The 22,548-nt window shown below is 38.3% G+C and overlaps 1 protein-coding gene across 2 annotated transcripts in view; it reads right to left on the bottom strand.

The window, feature by feature from the left end:
- FAF1 (Fas associated factor 1) overlaps positions 1 to 22,548 on the bottom strand; it is a 485,365-nt gene that overhangs the window by 177,387 nt on the left and 285,430 nt on the right. For both annotated transcript variants that reach the window (XM_068964657.1, XM_068964658.1), the window contains one exon: positions 443 to 538. In XM_068964657.1, the coding sequence (XP_068820758.1) occupies positions 443 to 538 (96 nt within the window). The remainder of the gene's footprint in view (positions 1 to 442; positions 539 to 22,548) is intronic.

Genomic DNA, 22,548 nt, shown 5'->3' with positions numbered 1-22,548 from the left:
CACCTTTGACTCTGAGCACCTTGGTATAGGTACACTGTTATTCATCTTTGTTCCCTAGTATTGAGGACAATGTTTGGCACATAGAACCTGATCCAGCTCAATGAGTTAAAGGACCTTCAGGGTGAATTCTAATAAATGTAGTCTACTATACAGTCAGCAACTAAAAACTTCCTTTGTTAACCTAACAATTCTAAGTAAAAATCATTTCAGTTGATCCACCCCAATTCTGTCTGTTTCAAACATGAAATTTACAGAACAAGCAGCAGCACATTAGCAATAATCTTGCTTGGGAAGTTTCTGCCTTTAAGAATTTACTGAAAAGTCATTCATGCTACATTAACTCTACCTATTCTTTGCTGTGGCAGATAAAAAAGAATAGGAAGTGGGCAGGTGAGTGGAGGACAGACATTATGTTTGATGAAAAGCTAACAAACATGCTTACCTCTTCAGATTGCTCCCGGGTCTGTGCAGGTGAAGATCTTCTTCCCACTGTAAGTCGATGGCAGGGATAAGAGAGCCCTGATTCAGCAAGACACATCTGTAAAACGTAGAATCCATCATTTGTAAACAAAATGAGGTTATATTTTGCAAAAAAAATTATATTTAGACATTTTCTATTATTTCTGAAGCAAAATTAAAGTTCACTCTAGTAGTCTAGGCATTACATTCAAAGGGAGGCTTTAAAAATCTGAAATTTTTCCACATATGAATGTTACATTGGTCAAGACTAGTTTTTATCAGACAATAGGCTGGGGCTTCAGGAAACTGCACCAAGCCTAAAATAAAGCTAATCATATACACCTCCCCACCCTAGATGTCTGCTACTTTTCTGAGCAGAATAACACCTCCATTTCTCAATTCCCAAGGCAATACTCTATAATCTTGTTTGAAAGTGTATCTAGAAGACTGTTTGCTGAAGGCATTAAAAAACTTTTCTATACAATGTAACAATGTCATTCATGATCAAATGAATATTAATCCAGAAGCTCAGATCATTATAGCTGATGAGTCTATAATACTTATAAAGTACCTAGCACAGTACCTGGCACAGACATTTAGTTTTATTACCATTATGATCTAAAACACTAACCAAGTTTAGCCAAACCAATGAAATTAACATATATTAATTTCTATTGAATTTTATAGTGAGTCAGATATTAAATAACTATTTTGAGATTTAAATTAATTTAGGGAAATGAGAACATGTTCAGTTCATGTTCAAGTTCAGTTCTGTTGCTCAGTTGTGTCCGACACTTTGCAACCTCATGAACTGCAGCACACCAAGCCTCCCTGCCGTCACCAACTCCCGGAGTTTACTTAAACTCAAGTCCATTGAGTCAGTGATGCCATCCAACCATCTCATCCTTTGTTGTCCCCTTCTCTGCCCACCTTCAATCTCTCCCAGCATCAAGGTCTTTTCCAATGAGTCAGTTCTTCACATCAGGTGGCCAAAGTATTGGAGTTTCAGCTTTGGCATCAGTCCTTCCAATGAATATTCAGGACTGATTTCCTTTTGGATGGACTGGTTGGATTTTCTTGCTGTCCAAAGGACTCTCAAGAGTCTTCTCCAACATCACAGTTCAAAAGCATCAATTCTTCGGCACTCAGCTTTCTTTATAGTCCAACTCTCACACCTACACATGACTGCTAAAAAACCCATAGCTTTGACTAGATGGACCTTTGTCAGCAAATTAATATCTCTGCTTTTTAATAACCTGTCTAGGTTGGTCATAACTTTTCTTCCAAGGAGTAAGCATCTTTTAATTTCATGGCTGCAATCACCATCTGCAGCGATCTTGAAGCCCCCCAAAATAGTCTGTCACTGTTTCCACAGTTTCCCCTCTATCTGCCATGAAGAAATGGGACCAGATGCCATGATCTTAGCTTTCTGAATGCTGAGTTTTAAGCCAACTTTTTCACTCTCCTCTTTCATCAAGAGGCTCTTAAGTTCTTCTTCAGTTTCTGCCATAAGGGTGGTGTCCTCTACATATCTGAGATTCTTGATATTTCTCCCGGCAATCTTGATTCCAGTTTGTGCTTCATCCAGCCCAGCATTTCTCATGATGTATTCTGCACAGAAGTTAAATAAGCAGGGTGACAATATACAGCCTTGACATACTCCTTTCCCAATTTGGAACCAGTCTGTTGTTACATGTCTAGTTCTGACTGTTGCTTCTTGACCTGCATACAGACTTCTCAGGAGACATGTAAGGTGGTCTGGTATGCCCATTTCCTTAAGAATTTTCCACAGTTGCTTGTGATCCACACAAAGGCTTTGGCACAGTCAATAAAGCAGAAGTAGATGTTTTTCTGGAACTCTCTTGCTTTTTCGATGATCCAGTGGATGTTGGAAACTTGATCTTGGTTCCTCTGCCTTTTCTAAATCCAGCTTGAACATCTGGAAGTTCATGGTTCACGTACTGTTGAAGACTCACTTGAAGAATTTTGACCATTACTATGCTAGCATGTGAGATGAGTGCAATTGTGTGGTAGTTTGAGCATTCTTTGGAATTGCCTTCCTTTGGGATTGGAATGAAAACTGACCTTTTCTAGTCCTGTGGCCACTGGTGAGTTTTCCAAATTTGCTGGCATACTGAGTGCAGCACTTTCACAGCATTCTTTTAGAATTTGAAATAGCTCAACTGGAATTCCATCACCTCCACTAGCTTTGTTCGTAGTGATGCTTCCAAAGGCCCACTTGACTTCGCATTCCAGGATGTATGGCTCTAGGTGAGTGATCACACCATCGTGATTATCTGGGTCATGAAGATCTTTTTTGTACAGTTCTTTGTATTCTTGCCACCTCTTCTTAATATTTTCTGCTTCTGTTATATCCATACCATTTCTGTCCTTATTGTGCCCATCTTTGCATGAAAAGCTCCCTTGGTATCTCTAATTTTCTTAAAGAGAATGGTTCTATGAAGACCTACAAGACCTAAAACTAACACCCAAAAAAGATGTCCTTTTCATTGTATGGGACTGAAATGCAAAAGTAGGAAGTCAAGAAATACCTGGAGTAACAGGCAAATTTGGCCTTGGAGTACAAAACAAAGCAGGGCAAAGGCTAACAGAGTTTTGCCAATAGAACGTGTTGATCATAGCAAGCACCCTCTTCCAACAACACAAGAGAAGACTCTACACATGGACATCACCGGATAGTCAGTACTGAAATCAGATTGATTACATTTTTTGCAGCCAAAGATGGAAAAGCTCTATACAGTCAGCAAAAACAAGACTGGGAGATGATTGTGGCTCAGATCATAAACTCCTTATTGCCAAATTCAGACTTTAATTGAAGGAAGTAGGGAAAACCACTAGACCATTCAGGTATGACCTAAATCAAATCCCTTATGATTATACAGTGGAAGTAACAAATAGATTCGAGGGATTAGATCTGATAGACAGAATGCCTGAAGAACTATGGACAGAGGTTCATCACATTGTACAGGAAGTAGTGATCAAGATCATCCCAAACAAAAAGAAATGCAAAAAGGCAAAATGGCTGTCTGAGGAGGCCTTACAAATAGCTATGAAAAAAGAAGAGAAGCAAAAGGCAAAGGAGAAAAGGAAAGATACACCCATTTGAATGCAGAGTTCCAAAGAATAGCAAGGAGAGATAAGAAAGCCTTCCTCAGTGATCAATGCAAAGAAACAGAGGAAAACAATAGAATGAGAAAGAGTACACGTAACTTTTGTCTATAAAAAGGAACTCAAACAACACTGAATAGCCTAAAGATGTATTTTTTCCTTGGTGGTAGTAAAATAACACATATTTAATGTAATGATGATATAAAGTTTCTCTATATTATTATTAGAAATAAAATAGGGTATCCATTAGCACACTGGAAACATCCACTGTAACTTTTGGGGAGCTGTGAGTTAAACTGACATATGAGGAAACCCAAATATCGGCAAATTCTTAGGTACCAGACTTAATACTGGGTTAGTTCTAACTACACTTCTAATGTGTTATAATTAGGCTAATTATCTGAAGACAAATACTGGAATGGAAAACATAAATGTCACCTAAATATCTACATAGTTTCAATCATGTGCAGTGTATGCTGTCATATGGATTATACAAAAATCGTGTCTTTGATTATTGTTATCTTTCTTTTAGCCTCATTAGTGGTTTTTGTTTGTTTGCTTTTGCATCTAGATATTTTGGCAGTGTACTTCACAAATGCTAGAAGACCTGATTAACACAACAAACAAACAAATAAAACTTCATTGATTCTGTCATTTCTATCCACCAACATAATTATCACAATTAGCTCAATTTATTTCATTTCAGTACAAATAAAAGCAAAGCTAAGTTGGATAAGAAGCATAAGCTAAATTTCAAGCCACACTGCTTTTATTTTTTTCATTTGAAAAAAGTTCTCCTCCCCCACTCTGAAATCCTCTGGTAATGAAATAGTAATGATGATAAATGTCACTGACAATCAGAAGCAGTGTAGTGTAATGGAAAGAGACCTGGAGGAGCCAGAAAAATCTCAATTTAAGTACTGCCTAGCCTCCTGATCTTGGAATAGTCATTTCTCTATTCTAAGCTAGAGTTTCCTCCTTTATTAATTGAGGTGAGTAATCCCTGCCCTAACTACCTCAATGGACTCTTGAAAGGGTTAAATAGGATAAGATAAATAAAAGATGGCTTTGAAACTATAATGAAATAGCCAAAGAGCTTTTTATCACTCCAACAGTCATTATTTTTAGGATTGAGGGAAGAAAAATAGTGATTAACTTCCACTGTGACTATTGCTGCATACAGTCCAATCGTAAATCAAAAAAAGGGTATATTTTAGGAGGAACTGGAGGAAGGCACTCACTAAAAGTACCTGGCACTACAAATGCACTGGCTCTTTAATGGGCTTGTCTCCACAGTTATCAACATTAACCGTCTCCATCGTTGTTGTTTAGTCGCTAAGTCTTGACTGACTCTTTTACAAACCCATGGATTGTAGCTCACCAGGTTCCTCTGTCCATAGGATATTCCAGGCAAGAATACTGGAGTGGGTTGCCATTTCCTTCTCCAGGGGATCTTCCTGACACAGGTTCAAATCTGAGTCTCTTGCATTGGCAGGCAGATTCTTTACCACTGAGCCACCAACTTTCCCCATAGCTACTAATAATTCCTGAAGATAAGAGGACAGTAGTCAGTACTTTCTCCTCAGTCTACAGGTGACCAGGTAGGCCTCATTCTGCACTGAGGAAATTAAAGGGTCAGGAATTTTTAAGTTACTAGGTGCCCAGTGCTGATTAAACATAAGGCATGATATCTATTTTAAAGGAACATATATGCCAGTTGGGGAGATTTACATAGGAACACACAGAAAAAGGATAATTACTGCAGTCTCAGTAGAGCTGGGGACCCTTTGGAGGGACATGTTACTCAGACAGTCATTTCAAGAAGTTAGCACCAAAGTTTTGCTATGATTCATGACAAAAACTTATAACAGATGTGAAGTTAGAAGGCTGAGGTTCCAGCCTGGCTAAAGCACTCAAGTCGCCCAATGATAATGGGCAAAATCATTTAGAATTTTTGTACTTCAGGGTTCTTACTTAGAAAATGATGTAATACAATCTGTCCTTGATTTATAAAATAGGGTAATACAATCTGTTCTCTCTCTCTCTCACAGAGTTGGTATGAAGATACAGAAAGATAATGTATGTGAAATGAAAGATAATATATGTGAAAGATAATATTTGTGAAATCAAATGTGATATCAATATTATCACTGGAGTATTTATTTTGCAAGAAACTGGAAAAAGAAAAAGATTACGGCTGCAGGTTTTTTTGACTTTATAGTTTAAAATTTTACATTTAGATATACATACATCATAATAACCTCTACATAAAGGTAATCTTTCAATCACAAGATTGCTTTATTCTAATACAATGAAGGATTGTGACTCATTTCAAAATCTGTTTCAAGTCTTTATTCAGTTTTTTCTGGTTACGTTAGACTTAATTCTCGACTTTCCATCATGGTAGATGAAGAGATTGAAAATGGGTTCAAAAATTCAGCACAGAATAAAGTCAAGAAAGCTTCATTTTATTATTTAATTCTACACAATTGCTACAAATCTGGGTATGTAATCTTCTGGACACTGAAGGATTGGGAAGACTGACAAAAAAGTAGAATTTTTATGACTAAAATATCACTGGTATCACTCATTGCATATTTTTATGCTAAAATGGGTATGTTGTTGAATGGGTTTTGTTGAAAGGGCTGAATGGGCATAGGATTTTGTTATATATGTATTAAGACTTTTTTTTTAAGAGTAATTTTAGGCATACAATAAAATGGAAAGCAAAGTACAGAAGTTGCTCAAGTTATTTATACAAAATGGCATTGTATAGTCAGTCCTCTTTTATCTGCAGGTTCAGCATCTGTGGATTCAAACAACTGCAGGTCGAAATCCACAGATAGGAAGGTTGATTGTATGCATTTAAAGTTCATCTATGTCTTGCCATGTCTTAAAAGTTCATTTACTTTCAGTGTTGAATGATATTCCTGGATTTGCCATGGTTCATCCATTCACCTATTGAAGGACATCTTGGTTGCTTCCAGGTTAAGGCAATTATGAATAAAGCTTATATGTAAAGTGGAGAGGACAAAAAACTTCTAAGTCTACCATTGTAGTAGATTCTAGGAGGGTAAGAATGAAGCCTGTTTGTCTAGTTATTGCCTCAGTTTATCATTAAGAAAATTGTTAATAATAATTGAGTGAAAAAAAAAATGTCTCTGAGATGAAAATAAATGGCTCCAATGCACATGGGAATCAGATATGACTATTATAACACCTAAAAAACAACAAATTGGAGGAGAGACACAAAATAAAGAAACTCCATAAGACACTTACATCCCTAAAACAACAAGTACACGATTCAGTTCAGTTCAGTCGCTCAGTCGTATCCGACTCTTTGTGACCCCATGAATCGCAGCACGCCAGGCCTCCCTGTCCATCACCATCTCCCGGAGTTCACTCAGACTCACGTCCATCGAGTCCGTAATGCCGTACATGATTAGGTTCTATATAAAATTCTCTCACTGAAAAGGTTACCTTTTATTTGAAGGTTTACAAAAGTTCTCATATTGCAGGGTGCTTCCTCAAACACTTTAAGTTGAACGACAACAGACTATTTGGGAAAGACTATTTGGGAAAGATTAGCCTGAAATAAGGCCTCCCCTCTCCTGTCAATGATGCTTGAGATGCTTACAGAGCACCTCTGTCAGAACTGGTTAATAAAGGAGACAAGGATACTTAATATCAACTTCATGATTATTCTTAGAGGTATGATCTCACAACTTCAAGTGTTGGAAGTCCTTATAAATAAGTCTTAAAGATATTTTGAAGAATGTTTTGGCTTCCCTGGTGGCTCAGACAGAAAAGAACTCACCTGGGTTGGGAAGATTCCCTGAAGAAGGGAATGTCAACCCACTCCAGTATTCTTGCCTGGAGAATTCTTAGGACAGAGGAGCCTGGTGGGCTATAGTCCCTGGGGCTGCAAAGAGTCAGACATGGCTGAGCGACTTAACACTTGGGAAGATGATGATATATACCTATAAGACAGATGATAACAAACAAAAACCCCAAAGATGTCCTAACGATACATAATAGAAATGGTATTAGACTAGTACTTTTTCACAAGGATGGGATAAGGCTGAGCTAATATGTATAAAGTATTAAGAACATTGTCTAGCCACAGTAGATGCTCAACAAACACTCCTTTTGTTATTCTGTGAATGAAGACTTGTAGTTTGGGATAAAATGACCAGTGAGAGCATGAAAACAATGATTCAAATTAATGTTAAATTAATGAATTAATTTGACAAGTATATATTCTATTACATTAACACAAAAAGTTTATATATTTAAACTGTTCAACAAAGTCTCCTCTTTTCAAAACTAAGGGATTCTACAGTACTTTTATTTCAAAAATAAGACCACATTTTTAAAGCATGATAGCTACAGTAGGGCTTCCTTGGTGGCTGAGAGGTTAAAGTATCTGCCTCCAATGCGGGAGACCCAGATTTGATCCCTGGATTGGGAAGATCCCCTGTAGAAGGACATGGCAACCCATTCCAGTACTCTTGCCTGGAGAATCCCATGAATGGAGGAGCCTGGTAGGCTACAGTCCACGGGGTCGCAAAGAGTCGGACAGGACTGAGCAACTTCACTTTCACCTTCCACAGCAGGCAAGAATTCAAGCTGATTCTGATGACAAAACTGTTAATAGGTTAGAACAAATGCAACTCCATACTGGATTTGTTTCTTTTACTTTAAACTCTGTATGCTATCACTTTTTCTAAAGTTAAGAATGTTGCCAATAGCATGGAAATAAACAGGAAAGAACATTCTCAAGGTTCTGATCTTCAAAGGTATAATATTTTTCCTTCAAATAGAGACAAAAAGCGGCAGAACAGAGAGTAACATTTGTCTTGTTGGAGGTTTACAGGAATATTGTAACCTGACCTACCTATGAGGATAGCTGCAAGAACAAAGGATTCTGGCACCAAGAGGTTTGCAACAACCAGTCACATGCCCTCTCATTTTAGTATAAAAGAAGCCTGAATTCTAAGTCAGGTATGATGATTCTTTGGGGCACTAGTCTACCATCTTCTCTGTCTCCTGGTTTTCTGAATCAAGTCACTATTCCCTGCTTCAACAACTCAATTTATCGGCCTGTCATGTGGCGAGCTGTCTATTAACTTGGTAACACTAAAAGACAGCAAATTTGTTTTTAAATTAAAGAAAAATGACCCAAATCAAGTAAATCTGCTGTGTTAATAAGTAATCCAAGGAAAGCGCAGGCACTTAAAAGTTGTGGTGAATAGTTAAAGGAACTTATTCTATTTAACAACGGGGGAAGGTTGAATGTACCATGGACTTTTAAAATTAATAATACACATTTGAAGTTCATCTATGTCTTTTCATGGCTTGAGAGCTCATTTCTTTTTAGTGGGGGGAAGAATAATAACCCATTGTCTCCATGTATCATAGTTGATTCATCCATCTACCTACTAAAGGACATATTGATTGCTTCCAGGTTATGGCAATTAGGAATAAAGCTTCTATAAACATCTGTGTTTAGGTTTCTGTGTGGACATAAGTTTTCCACTCCCTTCAGTAAGTACTAAAGAGCATAACTGCTAGATCATATGGTAAGAGTATATTTATTTTGGTAAGAAACTGCCAAACTGTCTTCCAAAGTGGCTGGACCATTTTGCATTCCCATCAACAATGAATGAGAGTTCCTGTCGCTCCATGTTCTCACCAGCAGTTGGTGCTATCAGTGCTCTGGATTTTGGGCATTCTAATAAGTGTGTTGTGGTATTTCACTGTTCTTTTAATTTGTACTTCCTGACGACATATAATGTAGCATCTTTTCCTATGGCTATTTGTCACCTGTGTATCTTCTTTTGGTGAGGTGTCTCCTAAGGTCTTTGACCCATTTTTTTGAGTTGTTTGTTTTCTTGTTGAGTTTGAAGAATCCTTTGTATATTTTGGATAAGAGTCCTATATCAAATGTATCTTTTGAAGATATTTTCTTTCAGTTTGTGGCCTGTCTTCTAACTCTCCTGAAAGCAAGGACTTGAAGAATAAGAGTGTCCTGAGTTCAAAATCACTTTTGCTAGTCACTGTGCGACTCTTTACTCAAATAAATATTTTATGTCTAAACTTCAGTTTCTTTTTATATAAAAATGGATAATATTACCTCTCCTAACAGGCTCTCTGAGTGGATACATTTGCCACATGTAGATACTCCATCATCTAGTTCAGCTCAGTTCAGTTGCTCAGTTCAGTTCAGTTCAGTCACTCAGTCGTGTCCGACTCTTTGCCACCCCATGAATCGCAGCACGCCAGGCCTCCCTGTCCATCACCATCTCCAGGAGTTCACTCAGACTCGCGTCCATCGAGTCAGTGATGCCATCCAGCCATCTCATTCTCTGTCGTCCCCTTCTCTTCCTGCCCCCAATCCCTCCCAGCATCAAAGTCTTTTCCAATGAGTCAACTCTTTACGCGAGGTGGCCAAAGTACTGGAGTTTCAGCTTTAGCATCATTCCTTCCAAAGAAATCCCAGGGTTGATCTCCTTCAGAATGGACTGGTTGGATCTCCTTGCAGTCCAAGGGACTCTCAAGAGTCTTCTCCAACACCACAGTTCAAAAGCATCAATTCTTCAGCACTCAACCTTCTTCACAATCCAACTCTCACATCCATACATGATCACAGGAAAAACCATAGCCTTGACTAGACGGGCCTGTGTTGGCAAAGTAATGTCTCTGCTTTTGAATATGCTATCTAGGTTGGTCATAACTTTTCTTCCAAGGAGTAGGCGTCTTTTAATTTCATGGCTGCAGTCACCATCTGCAGTGATTTTGGAGCCCCCAAAAATAAAGTCTGACACTGTTTCCACGGTTTCCCCATCTATTTCCCATGAAGTGATGGGACCAGATGCCATGACCTTCGTTTTCTGAATGTTGAGATTTAAGCCAACTTTTTCACTCTCCTCTTTCACTTTCATCAAGAGGCTTTTTAGTTCCTCTTCGCTTTCTGCCATAAGGGTGGTGTCATCTGCATATCTGAGGTTACTGATATTTCTCCCGGCAATCTTGATTCCAGCTTGTGTTTCTTCCCGTCCAGCGTTTCTCATGATGTACTCTGATTTAAATTAAATCAGCAGGATAACAATATACAGCCTTGACGTACTCCTTTTCCTATTTGGAACCAGTCTGTTGTTCCATGTCCAGTTCTAACTGTTGCTTCCTGGCCTGCATACAGATTTCTCAAGAGGCAGGTTCAATTGCTCAGTCATGTCCAACTCTTTGCGACCCCACAGACTGTAGCACTCCACGCCTTCCTGTCCATTGTCGGTGACGCCATCCAACCATCTCATCCTCTGTCATCTCCTTCTCCTCCCACCTTCAATCTTTCCCAGCATCAAGGTCTTTTCAAATGAGTCAGCTCTTTGCATCAGGTCGCCAAAGTATTGGAGTTTCAGCTTCAACATCAGTCCTTCCAATGAATATTTAGGACTGATTTCCTTTTGGATGGAATGGTTGGATCTCCTTGCAGTCCAAGGGACTCTCAAGAATCTTCTCCAACACCACAGTTCAAAAGCATCAATTCTTTGGTGCTCAGCTTTCTTTATAGTCCAACCCTCACATCCATCCATGACTACTGGAAAAACCATAGCCTTGACTAGATGGACCTTTGTTGGCAAAGGAATGTCTCTGTTTTTGAATAAGCTTTCTAGGTTGGTCATAACTTTTCTTCCAAGGAGTAAGCATCTTTTAATTTCATGGCTACAATCACCATCTGCAGTGATCTTGGAGTCCCCCAAAATAAAGCTGTCACTGTTTCCACTGTTTCCCCATCTATTTGCCATGAAGTGATGGGACCAGATGCCCTGACCTTAGTTTTCTGAATGTTGAGCTTTAAGCCAATGTTTTTACTCTCTTCTTTCACTTTCATCAAGAGGCTCTTAAATTCTTTGCTTTCTGCCATAAGGGTAGTGTCATCTGTATATCAGAGGTTATTGATATTTCTCCTGGCAATCTTAATTCCAGCTTGTGCTTCATCCAGCCCAGCATATCGCATGATGTACTCTGCATATAAGTTAAATAAGCAGGATGACAATATACAGCCTTGACACACTCATTTTCCTATTTGGAACCAGTCTGTTGTTCCATGTCCAGTTCTAACTGTTGCTTCCTGACCTGCACACAGATTTCTCAAGAGGGAGGTCAGGTGGTCTGGCATTCCCATCTTTTGAAGAATTTTCCACAGTTTGTTGTGATCCACACAGTCAGGTTTTGGCACAGTCAATAAAGTCATCATTTAGTGAATACTCTTAAATCTACGAAGTTTTTTCTTTTCTTCTTACAGAAAGTATTTAGCATTTTCTTAGGAACACATTAACTATCCCAATTAGTTCTCAAAGTATGGTGCATAGACACAAGGGTCTCTTTAGTTTCGGTTTTTTTAATTTCTACAATATTGTGTTGGTTTCTGTCGTACAACAACATGAATCAACCATAATTATACACATATTCCCTCCCTCTGACTTCCTTGGTGGCTCAGACGGTAAACCGTCTGTCTACAATGCAGGAGACCTGGGTTTGATCCCTGGGTCGGGAAGATTCCCTGGAGAAGGAAATGGCAACCTACTCCTGTACTCTCGCCTGGAAAATCCCATGGACGTAGCAGCTTGGTGCAGGCCACTGTCCATGGGGTCACAAAGAGTCAGGCACGAGTGAGCAAGTTCACTTTCACTTTCCCTCCCTCTGGAGCCTCCCTTCTTTCCCCTCATCCCTGCCCTCTAGGTCATCACAGAACACCAGACTTAGCTCCCTGTGTTATGTAACAACTTCCCATCAGTTATCCATTTTACACATGATAGTGTATATATGTTGATGCTACTTTCTCCATTTGTTCCACTCCCTCCCTCCTTCACTGTGTTCACAAGTCTATTCTCTACATCTGCATCTCCATTCATTCCCTGCAAATAGGTTCATCAATATCATTTTTCTTGATTCCATATATATGTGTTATTATAACAATATTTTTGTTTTTCTCTTTCTGACTTAGTTCACTCCGTTTAACAGGCACTAGGTTTATCCACTTCACTAGAATTGACTCAAACTCATTCTTTTTATGGTTGAGTAACATTCCACTATATACATGTACCACACATCTTCTTTATCCATTCATCTGTTGATGGACATCTGGGTTGCTTCCATTTCTTGACTATTGTAAACAATACTGCCATGAACATAAGGGTACATGAGACACACGATTTTCAGTAACCTTTTCGGGTTTCCATAAAATCAAAATAGTTTTTGAAATAAACATATAGTATTTGATTTTTTCACTGTGTTTATACGAATGGTAAATCAATGGTGTGCTGATGTGTGTGCTAAGTCGCTTCAGTGTGTGCTAAGTCACTTCAGTCATGTCCAACTCGGTGCGACCCTATGGGGTTTTAGCCTGCCAGGCTTCTCTGTCCATGGTATTCTTCAGGCAAGAATACTGCAGTGGTTTGCTGTGCTCTCCTCCAGGGGTTCTTCTTGACCCTGGGATTGAACTTGCATCTCTTACTTCTACCAGCACTGGCAGGTGGGTTCCTTACCACTAGTGCCACCTGGGAAGCCTGAAAACTGCTGATAACCTTAGCACAAACCAAAGTAGTGATACTATATTGTGTTTAAGTCTTCAATACCATGTATTCACTGTAAAAACACATATTTCCCTCAAGAATGTTCCTGTTGAATGGGCAAATTTTATTAGTTTTAATTAAACCTGACTTGAGTACAAGCCTTTTAATATTCTATGTGACAACTAGGAAGCATGCATAAAGCACTCATAGTGCACAGCAGAGAATTATGATTGTGCAGAGGGAAAAACACTTATGTAACTATATGAGTTGTGTTCTGAACCAGCCACTTTTTCCAGGGAACACTATTATTACTTAAATAACTGGCAGACGAACTATGGTTATTCAGATTTAGGTGTTAGGATTTTCCACCAAAATAAACGAAGCAAGCTTGTTATTTCAAGGCACAAATCTGACAATATTAATTGCCAATGACAAAATTTGAGTTTTCAAGATTAAAAACTAAAATTTTGGAAAACCATTTATTGCTACCATGCAATCAATATGCTCCTTAATGCCTAAAGACTTTTCTAATGAGATTGGAGGTGATATTAACAGAGTGATTTTTTTGACATTATATAATGCACTCTGAAAGAGTTGAAAACATTAGAAAATTTGTGTAATTCAGAGGACCAACACCCTCCAAATAACAATGAATGCATGACATTACAAAATTATGCATGGAAAAAGGATATACTCAAAGTGTGAGACAGATCAATGGATCTTGTAACAAAGTACAAAAAATACACTCATATGGTACCAGATTCCACATTGAAACTAATCTTTAGAAAACTATCACTTGTCAAGTTCTAGTTTAGTATCAAAAAAGAATATCCACAATTGTCTGAAAAGACTATTAAAATACTTTTCCCTCTTCCAACTACAACTCTGTGTGAGGCCAGATTTTCTTCATATACTTCAGGGGTCCCCAAACTCTGGGATCTAATGCTTGATGGTTTGAGGGAACTGATGTAATAATAACAGAAACAGAGCACGGAATAAATGTAATGTGTTTGAATGATCCCGAAACCATCACTTCCCACCCCTCAGTTCGTGGAAAACTTGTCTTCTGCAAAACTCCCTGGTGCCGAAAAGGTTGGGGAATGCAGATCATACGCCAATGAAAACAACATATCAGAATAGGCTGAATTCAGAAGCTATGAGAATCTAACTGTCTTCAATTAAGCTAGACCTTAAAGAGGTTTGTAAAAGTGTAAAACATCACTCATTAATTCTAGTTTTTTTAAAAATATGATTACTTTTCATAAAAATGCTATTCATACCAGCATGTACTGCGTTTATTACTACTATCTTAAACATTTAATTTTTCTCAATTTTAAATATGGCCAATGTCAGTAGATATAATTCTGACTTTCTTAAGGGTACAAAAGGATCCTGAGACCAAAAAGTTGCGAAGTGCTAGACTATGCAAGGTGTAAGGTGAAACTAATTTTCATAAATAATGGCAATTATTTGAAACAACTGAGAAGGCCCCAAAGCATATTCTTCTGTGAAGTTTAGAATCTTCTCAATGTTTCCTCCCATATAATTTCCTTTTAAATAAATTAAAATGAAATACCAAAACAACATGTAAAGATAATTCCTAAAACCCATCATAATTGACCACTGGTTATTTCTGACAAGTTTTCTTATCGTTTCAGGGTGTTTATTAGGCCCATCTTAACAATGCTTTCTCTAACCATATAAATTAGTTCTTAAAAGTGTTTTTGTTTTGCAGCCAAATTTTAGCTTTTCCCCAAATACAGACTTGTAGCCTGTCTTTATTCCTTACTATTAATGACAGACTAAGAGAAATATCAATAACCTCAGATATGCAGATGACACCACCATTATGGCAGAAAGTGAAGAGGAACTAAGCCTCTTGATGAAAGTGAAAATGGAGAGTGAAAAAGTTGGCTTAAAGCTCAACATTCAGAAAACTAACATCATGGCATCCGGTCCCATCACTTCATGACAAATAGATGTGGAAACAGTGGAAACAATGCCAGACTTTATTTTTGGGGGCTCTAAAATCACTGCAGATGGTGACTGCAGCCATGAAATTAAAAGATGCTTACTCCTTGGAAGAAAAGTTATGACCAACCTAGATAGTATATTCAAAAGCAGAGACATTACTTTGCCGACTAAGGTCCATCTAGTCAAGGCTATGGTTTTTCCTGTGATCATGTATGGATGTGAGAGCTGGACTGTGAAGAAGGCTGAGCACTGAAGAATTGATGCGTTTGAACTGTGGTGTTGGAGAAGACTCTTGAGAGTCCCTTGGACTGCAAGGAGATCCAACCAGTCCATTCTGAAGGAGATCAACCCTGGGATTTCTTTGGAAGGAATGATGCTAAAGCTGAAGCTCCAGTACTTTGGCCACCTCATGTGAAGAGTTGACTCATTGGAAAAGACTCTGATGCTGGGAGGGATTGGGGGCAGGAGGAGAAGGGGACAACTGAGGATGAGATGGCTGGACGGCATCACCGACTCGATGGACGTGAGTCTGAGTGAACTCCGGGAGATGATGATGGACAGGGAGGCCTGGCTTGCTGCAATTCATGGGGTGGCAAAGAGTCGGACACGACTGAGCGACTGAACTGAACTGAACTGAAGACATTTTTAGAGTACTACACAAGGATTTAGGAGACCAAATTATGGGACCTTGGGATAGTCATCAGGAGAATCAATATTCTCTATTGTAAAATATAAGAGCAACCCACATGATTTATCTCTCAGACCTCTTACAATTCTAATGGACTATGATCTTAATAAGAGACTAAGAAAATTTAGTTCAGCCACCAGGAGGATCTTCACCCTGCATATGAAACACTCAGTAACAAAACAACAATTCTGAAAGCATAGCTTTACTATGTGCTGTCCTTAGCCGCTTAATTGTGTCTGACCCTTTGCAACCCCATGGACTGTAGCCCGCCAGACTCCTCTGTCCATGGGAATTCTCCAGGCAGGAATACTGGAGTGGATTGCCATGCCCTCCTCCCAGGGATCTTCCCAATCCAGGGATTGCACCCATGTCTCCTGCACTGCAGGCAGATTCTTCACCGTCTGAGCCACCAGGGAAGCTTTATTATATGTATCTTTAAAAAATCAGTTTGTAAAATATAATTCTCTTGTGCTTAAAAAAAATAAAAGAAAGTTTTTTTAAAAACTATGTTTTCAAGCCTGTCATCATCTTGATACTAGGACAATTAATTTCATCTGGGTCTGGGAATGCTACTGGGCACCAGGCATTCAATACAATCAATACTACACACACACACACACACACACACACACACACACACACACACACACACACACACATCATTGAGTATTGCTCTGCTGTTGTTTAATCACTCAGTCCTCTCCAACTCTGTGCGACCTCATGTACTGTAGCACGCTAGGCTTCCCTGTCCTTCATCAACTCCTAGAGTTTGCTCAAACTCATGTCCATTGAGTTGGTGATGCCATCCAACTATCTCATCCTCCGTTGTCCCCTTCTCTACCTGCCTCAATCTTTCCCAGCATCAGGGTCTTTTCCAGTGAGTTGGCTCTTTGCCCATTCATGGGATTCTCCAGGCAAGATACTGGAATGGGTTGCCATTTCCTTCTCCAGAATATTGCCTTATTGAGGTAAAACTGATCTACAATAACGACACATATTTTGAAGAGTATAATTTGGTGTTCTGAAATATGTATATTTACCCATGAAACCACTCAGTAGTTTAAAAATTATTTTTAAAATAACTGCTATTATTGAGAGTTTAATATGTATTGGTATTATATGAAGTTTTTATATGCATTATTCTATTTAATTCTCACAATAACCCTGCCAGACAGATATTATAATCCCATTTTAAAAGATGAGGCTACTAAGCCTTATATAGATTAAGAAGCTTGCCCAAAGTTATACAGCTACTAAGTTCAATTCAGTTCAGTCGCTCAGTCGTGTCCGACTCTTTGCGACCCCATGAATTGCAGCATGCCAGGCCTCCCTGTCCATCACCATCTCCCGGAGTTCACTCAGACTCACGTCCATCGAGTCGGTGATGCCGTCCAGCCATCTCATCCTCAGTTGTCCCCTTCTCCTCCTGCCCCCAATCCCTCCCAGCATCAGAGTCTTTTCCAATGAGTCAACTCTTCACATGAGGTGGCCAAAGTACTGGAGCTTCAGCTTTAGCATCATTCCTTCCAAAGAAATCCCAGGGTTGATCTCCTTCAGAATGGACTGGTTGGATCTCCTTGCAGTCCAAGGGACTCTCAAGAGTCTTCTCCAACACCACAGTTCAAACGCATCAATTCTTCGGCACTCAGCCTTCTTCACAGTCCAGCTCTCACATCCATACATGACCACAGGAAAAACCATAGCTTTGACTAGACGGGCCTGTGTTAGCAAAGTAATGTCTCTGCTTTTGAATATACTATCTAGGTTGGTCATAACTTTTCTTCCAAGGAGTAAGCATCTTTTAATTTCATGGCTGCAGTTACCAAAATTAAACTTAGGCAGTCTTACCTCAGAGTCATTTAAAAATAATTCAATCAAACAACTATTAATACCCTACAATATATGTTGTCTCATGGTCTGATAAACAATAATTACTTTCTTTGTCTTAATTAAAATAGCTGCTTCTTGATATCATCAATGTGCTAGGCACTATATATAAAATGTGTAACATACATATACCCTACATGGCAATCCTGCAAATTAAAGGCAATCATGATTGTATAAATCACAATACAGCCTTTTGAGAGGCAGAAAAACTTATCCAAGATCAGTCAACTACCAAGTAGCAAAGTAGATTTTACTCCAAAGGCCATGGGGTTTTCAACTACATCATATTTCTGAGCAACACAAAGCCTTTTTATGGAGCCCTGACGATGACTGTTGGAACACTCCTTTAAAATTTTCAGATGCTCACTGTTTAGCCAGACAGATTATTAACGTAGTTTAAGCCAAAGTGAATCAAGAGGCTGAAGTTTCATTTACTGCCAACCAGAGTGCAAATCAGAAAAGCTTATTTATTTCACTATTCAAGTTTTTTTTTTTTAAATCACTTATGTGCTAGAAGAATCACAGAGCTTTTAATTTGTGACAGGTTGAAGCAAGCTTATTAAGAATGTTAGTTACCAAGTGCAACTCCACTTGTCTGGACTAGTCCACTGTCACATTCTTGTAGCAGGGTTAAATAGCAGTTTAGTCACCTCATAAAAAAACACACTGTTAAAAAGGATGTGACTAATAATAAGCTGGAACCAATGGAATATCATAAGAGATGTATAGGTCAAGATCAATTATGTACAAAACTCCTGTGTAAATAGCTAAAAAAATGTATTCTCTGCCTGGCCTTGTTGTGCTATAGTACTCAGTTGATCGGGCAAGTTAGTAAGATTTAATGAGATAAACATCAACAGTAACAAATTCTGAAGTTTTTTTGTTGTGTATATAAATATGAATGCTATCAGGAAAGCACAGAGTTGGAAGAAACAAGGAAGGCTTCCTACAGACGGGTTCATTTTAGACTCATAAGATATGAGAGTTGGAAGGGTCCTTAGAATTCATCGAATGGCATTCCAAGTAGGACATCACAGATCTTGAAATCTTAAGTGTATTAAGCATTGCTGCCATACCCTCCCTGTCAAGCATCCTCAGCTCCCTTCCAAGCTAGAACTGAGAAACTCCAGAGAGAAATGTATCAGCAGCCGATTCTTAAAACTTCTTCTATCAGGAGTCCCATCATCCCCAACAGATTCCAAATGAAAAGCAATGTCTTCTCATAGGAAGGTCTGGTCTAATTCTCCCATTTAACTGGGAAAGAAACTGAGATGCACAGAGGTTTAATTTGCTTACCCAAGTCACCTATCTGCATGAACATATTTTCTTGACTCATATTCAATTATCTTCCTACTAAATAATGTTAATTGTGTGTTCTTCAGATGCCATAGGTAGTTGTAAAATACTAATAAGTATCTTGATTTAATAACATCAAATTTCTAAAAAGTTTTAGGAATATGTATGAAAATAACAACAAAAAAAAAGCTTCTGACTTAGTATTTGTTTCTTTCAATCTGCTGGGGAGCTCCAAAACACATTATAACTGCTCACCTTTATGCTTCTCTGAACTGCTCAAACATTATCTTAAGTTCCATCAAAAAAAAAAAAAAGAGTGCTCCATATACAAGTTTTGTTTAAAAGAAAAAATCTATTGCACCCCAGCCCTTAAAACCAGATTATACCACAGAGAGATAGAAAGTTGCCCACTGCACCAGAATTAGATGTATTTTTATTTAAAAATGTAGTATTTTTATAAACTAGATATACAGGCAATAGCAGCATTCTTGAACCCTTTTATTGATTCTAATAAGTACACTTAGAAGAGCATCTGAAAAACTTCAGAATACTAGATAAAACTGAACAGCATTAAATATTACCCTATTAGGCCAGCCTAATGCTGCCTCCTGGCATAGTATTTCCCATATCTATTTAGCAAGATTGGTCAGGTTTACCTGCATAAAGATATTAGCACAGGCAGGCAGACAAGTTGTTATTTGCAAGGCAACTTTAAACCAAAGAGTTCTGTTTTAAAGTCAGCTATTTTGCACAGGGGCCAATAATCCATGCTGTGAATTAAAATGGTACTGGTTTCTTGGTTTCTGTTTCTATGGCTTTCTGTCATTTAATTGCTTATGAGCACCCTCTGGTGGAGGGCAGAAGAGAGAAAATATGGCTTTAACCCACAAGACTGGTTACAGGGAGAAAGTAATCTGAGACAAGAGCAGATTTCTCTTGACTTTTCTCTTCTTCCCTATAATTAGTTCATAATTTAGAGTTAGCTGTTTAATAAGCTTCATTAACCATATCACTATCTAGAGTCTATAACTTAGTCATTCAGTAAACACTTATAAAGTTCCTATTATATGCCAGTCACTTGGATGCAGATAACCTGGTCTAGGATCCTCATTTTGATATTTAATGTCATTTCCCAGGTAAGCTCTTTAACCTCAAAAGACCTCAGTTTCCTCATATGAGAAATAAGAATAATATCTTGGTTGACAACATTAAAAAGATGAAAAATGAAAAGGTGCCTTAGAAGAGTGGACTTAATTTTGCAATTTGAAACACACACACACACACACACACACACACACACACAACTTTGGCTCTTTGACAGTGGAAAGGACTGTCACATGGGTGTTTTCAAATGCAATACACAATTTTTTGTTTTAAGAAATTTAAGCCTATTCACAAATACAGGGGACAACCTAGTGGTTACCAATGAGGTGCAGGGCAATTTAGGAGTGGGGAAGTGAGAGGTAAAAACTATTGGGTGTAAGGTAGGTTCAAGGATGTACTGTACATCACATGGAATATAGCCAATATTCTGAAATAACTGTAAATGGAAAGTAACATTTAAAATTGTGTAAAAAATTTTTTTTAATTTTAAAGAATTTAAGCCTAGATGCCAGTGTTGGGGTCTATTGGTATACGTTGTTTTATAGCACCTTATGTCAACCATGTATAGCTTATTTAGTATGTATCCTGAAACATACAGAGAGCAATCAAAAATATTACTTAATCTTTTCTACAGCAAAAATATCCAGATGTTGATCAATACTTGATAAATTACTTTTTCTAGGTGAACAAAGTTTATTGAGGTGTTTCTCATCTCTTCTCAAGAGCTTATATGACATTCTTTTAAGTGCCGCCCAGTGGAGAGTATGTTTATTTAGATATATTTTGGCTCTCAGTTTGTCTAAGAGTTCATCTCTGAAATTCACTATCTGCTTATGACTGGTATTTTAAAAAGCATATCCTATAAGTGATGTCCAAAACTGGAACTTGTTTAACTCATGAGATGAACTTAATGAAGACAGAGAGACAGGAAAACAGGTTATTGAGGGTACAGAAAAGTCACTGCGGCAGTAACTTTAGGAGACCAGTTAAGCCTACTGAGAACTTTCAGCTTAAATACACTTAACTTAGAAGAGCCTGTAAGCTACTTCTTTTCTGTCACCACCATTAGAGCAAAGCAAGTATTGTTCTTTTATGTCTTAAGACGCATGGTGCCTTTTTATTACTTTCTCCCATCAATGCTGCCTGTGATATGATTCCACGTGTGTAAAAAATATTTGTGGAGCACTGTACACAGATAAAAGGACCTGGGTAAAAATCCTAAATCTGCCTCTCACTAAAGTTATTTCCAAGTTCTTTTCTCTTACTCTGAACCAATTTTTCAAGGCTATCACGTGGCCCACCTTTCCAGTTATTATCTCCCACTATTTTTTATACTGTATACAGGTAAGAGAGAAAGAACTATACTACTGAATAAGGAAGGAACCTCATCCCCTATATGTACCCAATGTCTTCTGAATCATTTATATCTGTGACAAGGAAGTTTCTGGAAAAAAGTATGTCACTGTAAGGCAAATTCTTTGCTAATTAGGTGTCACTATATTTGCTTGGAGAACTATATAAGAAAAGTGATTATGAAGTTGACTCCAAAGCTACACTGCCAGTGTTTGAAATCCTAGTTCTGTATGCCTCTGAATAATTCTCCTATCTTCTAAGTGCCTCAATTCCCCTCTCTGTAAAGCTCCTAAGTCAAAATCTTGTAGTGAGGCAAGTAGTAGACTCACAGATATACAGAACAAACTAGTGCTTACTGGCGGCGGAGGCAAGGGGAAGGACAAACTGCTGGGTGTAAGATAGGCTCAATATTGTACAAGTTGGGGAATATAACCAATATTTTGAAATAACTGTAAAAAACTGTAAATCATAACAAATTTTATAAAACATTAAAATGAAAAAATTAAGATTATTGTGAGGATTATAGTCTATATGTATACACATGTAGATAGATATAGGAGCCTGGCAGGCTACAGTCCATGGGGTAGCAAAGAGTTGGACATGCCTGAACGACTAACACTTTCACTTTCATTTTTTCATGCTGCTGCACCCAGTACATCAGAGACTTAACAAGACAGCCAGGTTGGCTCAATCTAAAGTGGAGGTGATACCACTTTTTTAAAAAAAAGCTAAGAGTCAACATATGTTAGTCCTGACTCTGCTCTGTTTATTGGCTCTGAGATCTGGGGTGAAAACAGGGGCTTCAGTTTTCTTTTCTGTAGAATAGGACTGTAGCAAACTATGCCAAATGCATTCTCATTTAGGGTATACCAAGGATTAGGCATATCAAGGATTAGGTACACCAAGGATTAGGATGGACAGGGAGGCCTGATGTGCTGCAGTCCATGGGATTGCAAAGAGTCAGATACAACTAAGTGACCAAACTGAACTGAACTGAAGGATTAGGTATAGCAGAATACTGGTAACATTGTCTGCAATTCATTCACAAACCTATAGCCTAGAGAGCCATTCACTTCATCA

Source organism: Capricornis sumatraensis, chromosome 2, assembly GCF_032405125.1.
Source record: "Capricornis sumatraensis isolate serow.1 chromosome 2, serow.2, whole genome shotgun sequence".
Taxonomy (NCBI): domain Eukaryota; kingdom Metazoa; phylum Chordata; class Mammalia; order Artiodactyla; family Bovidae; genus Capricornis; species Capricornis sumatraensis.
The sequence above is the reverse complement of the archived record's forward strand: the minus strand, read 5'-3'. Positions and strand labels throughout refer to the sequence as shown.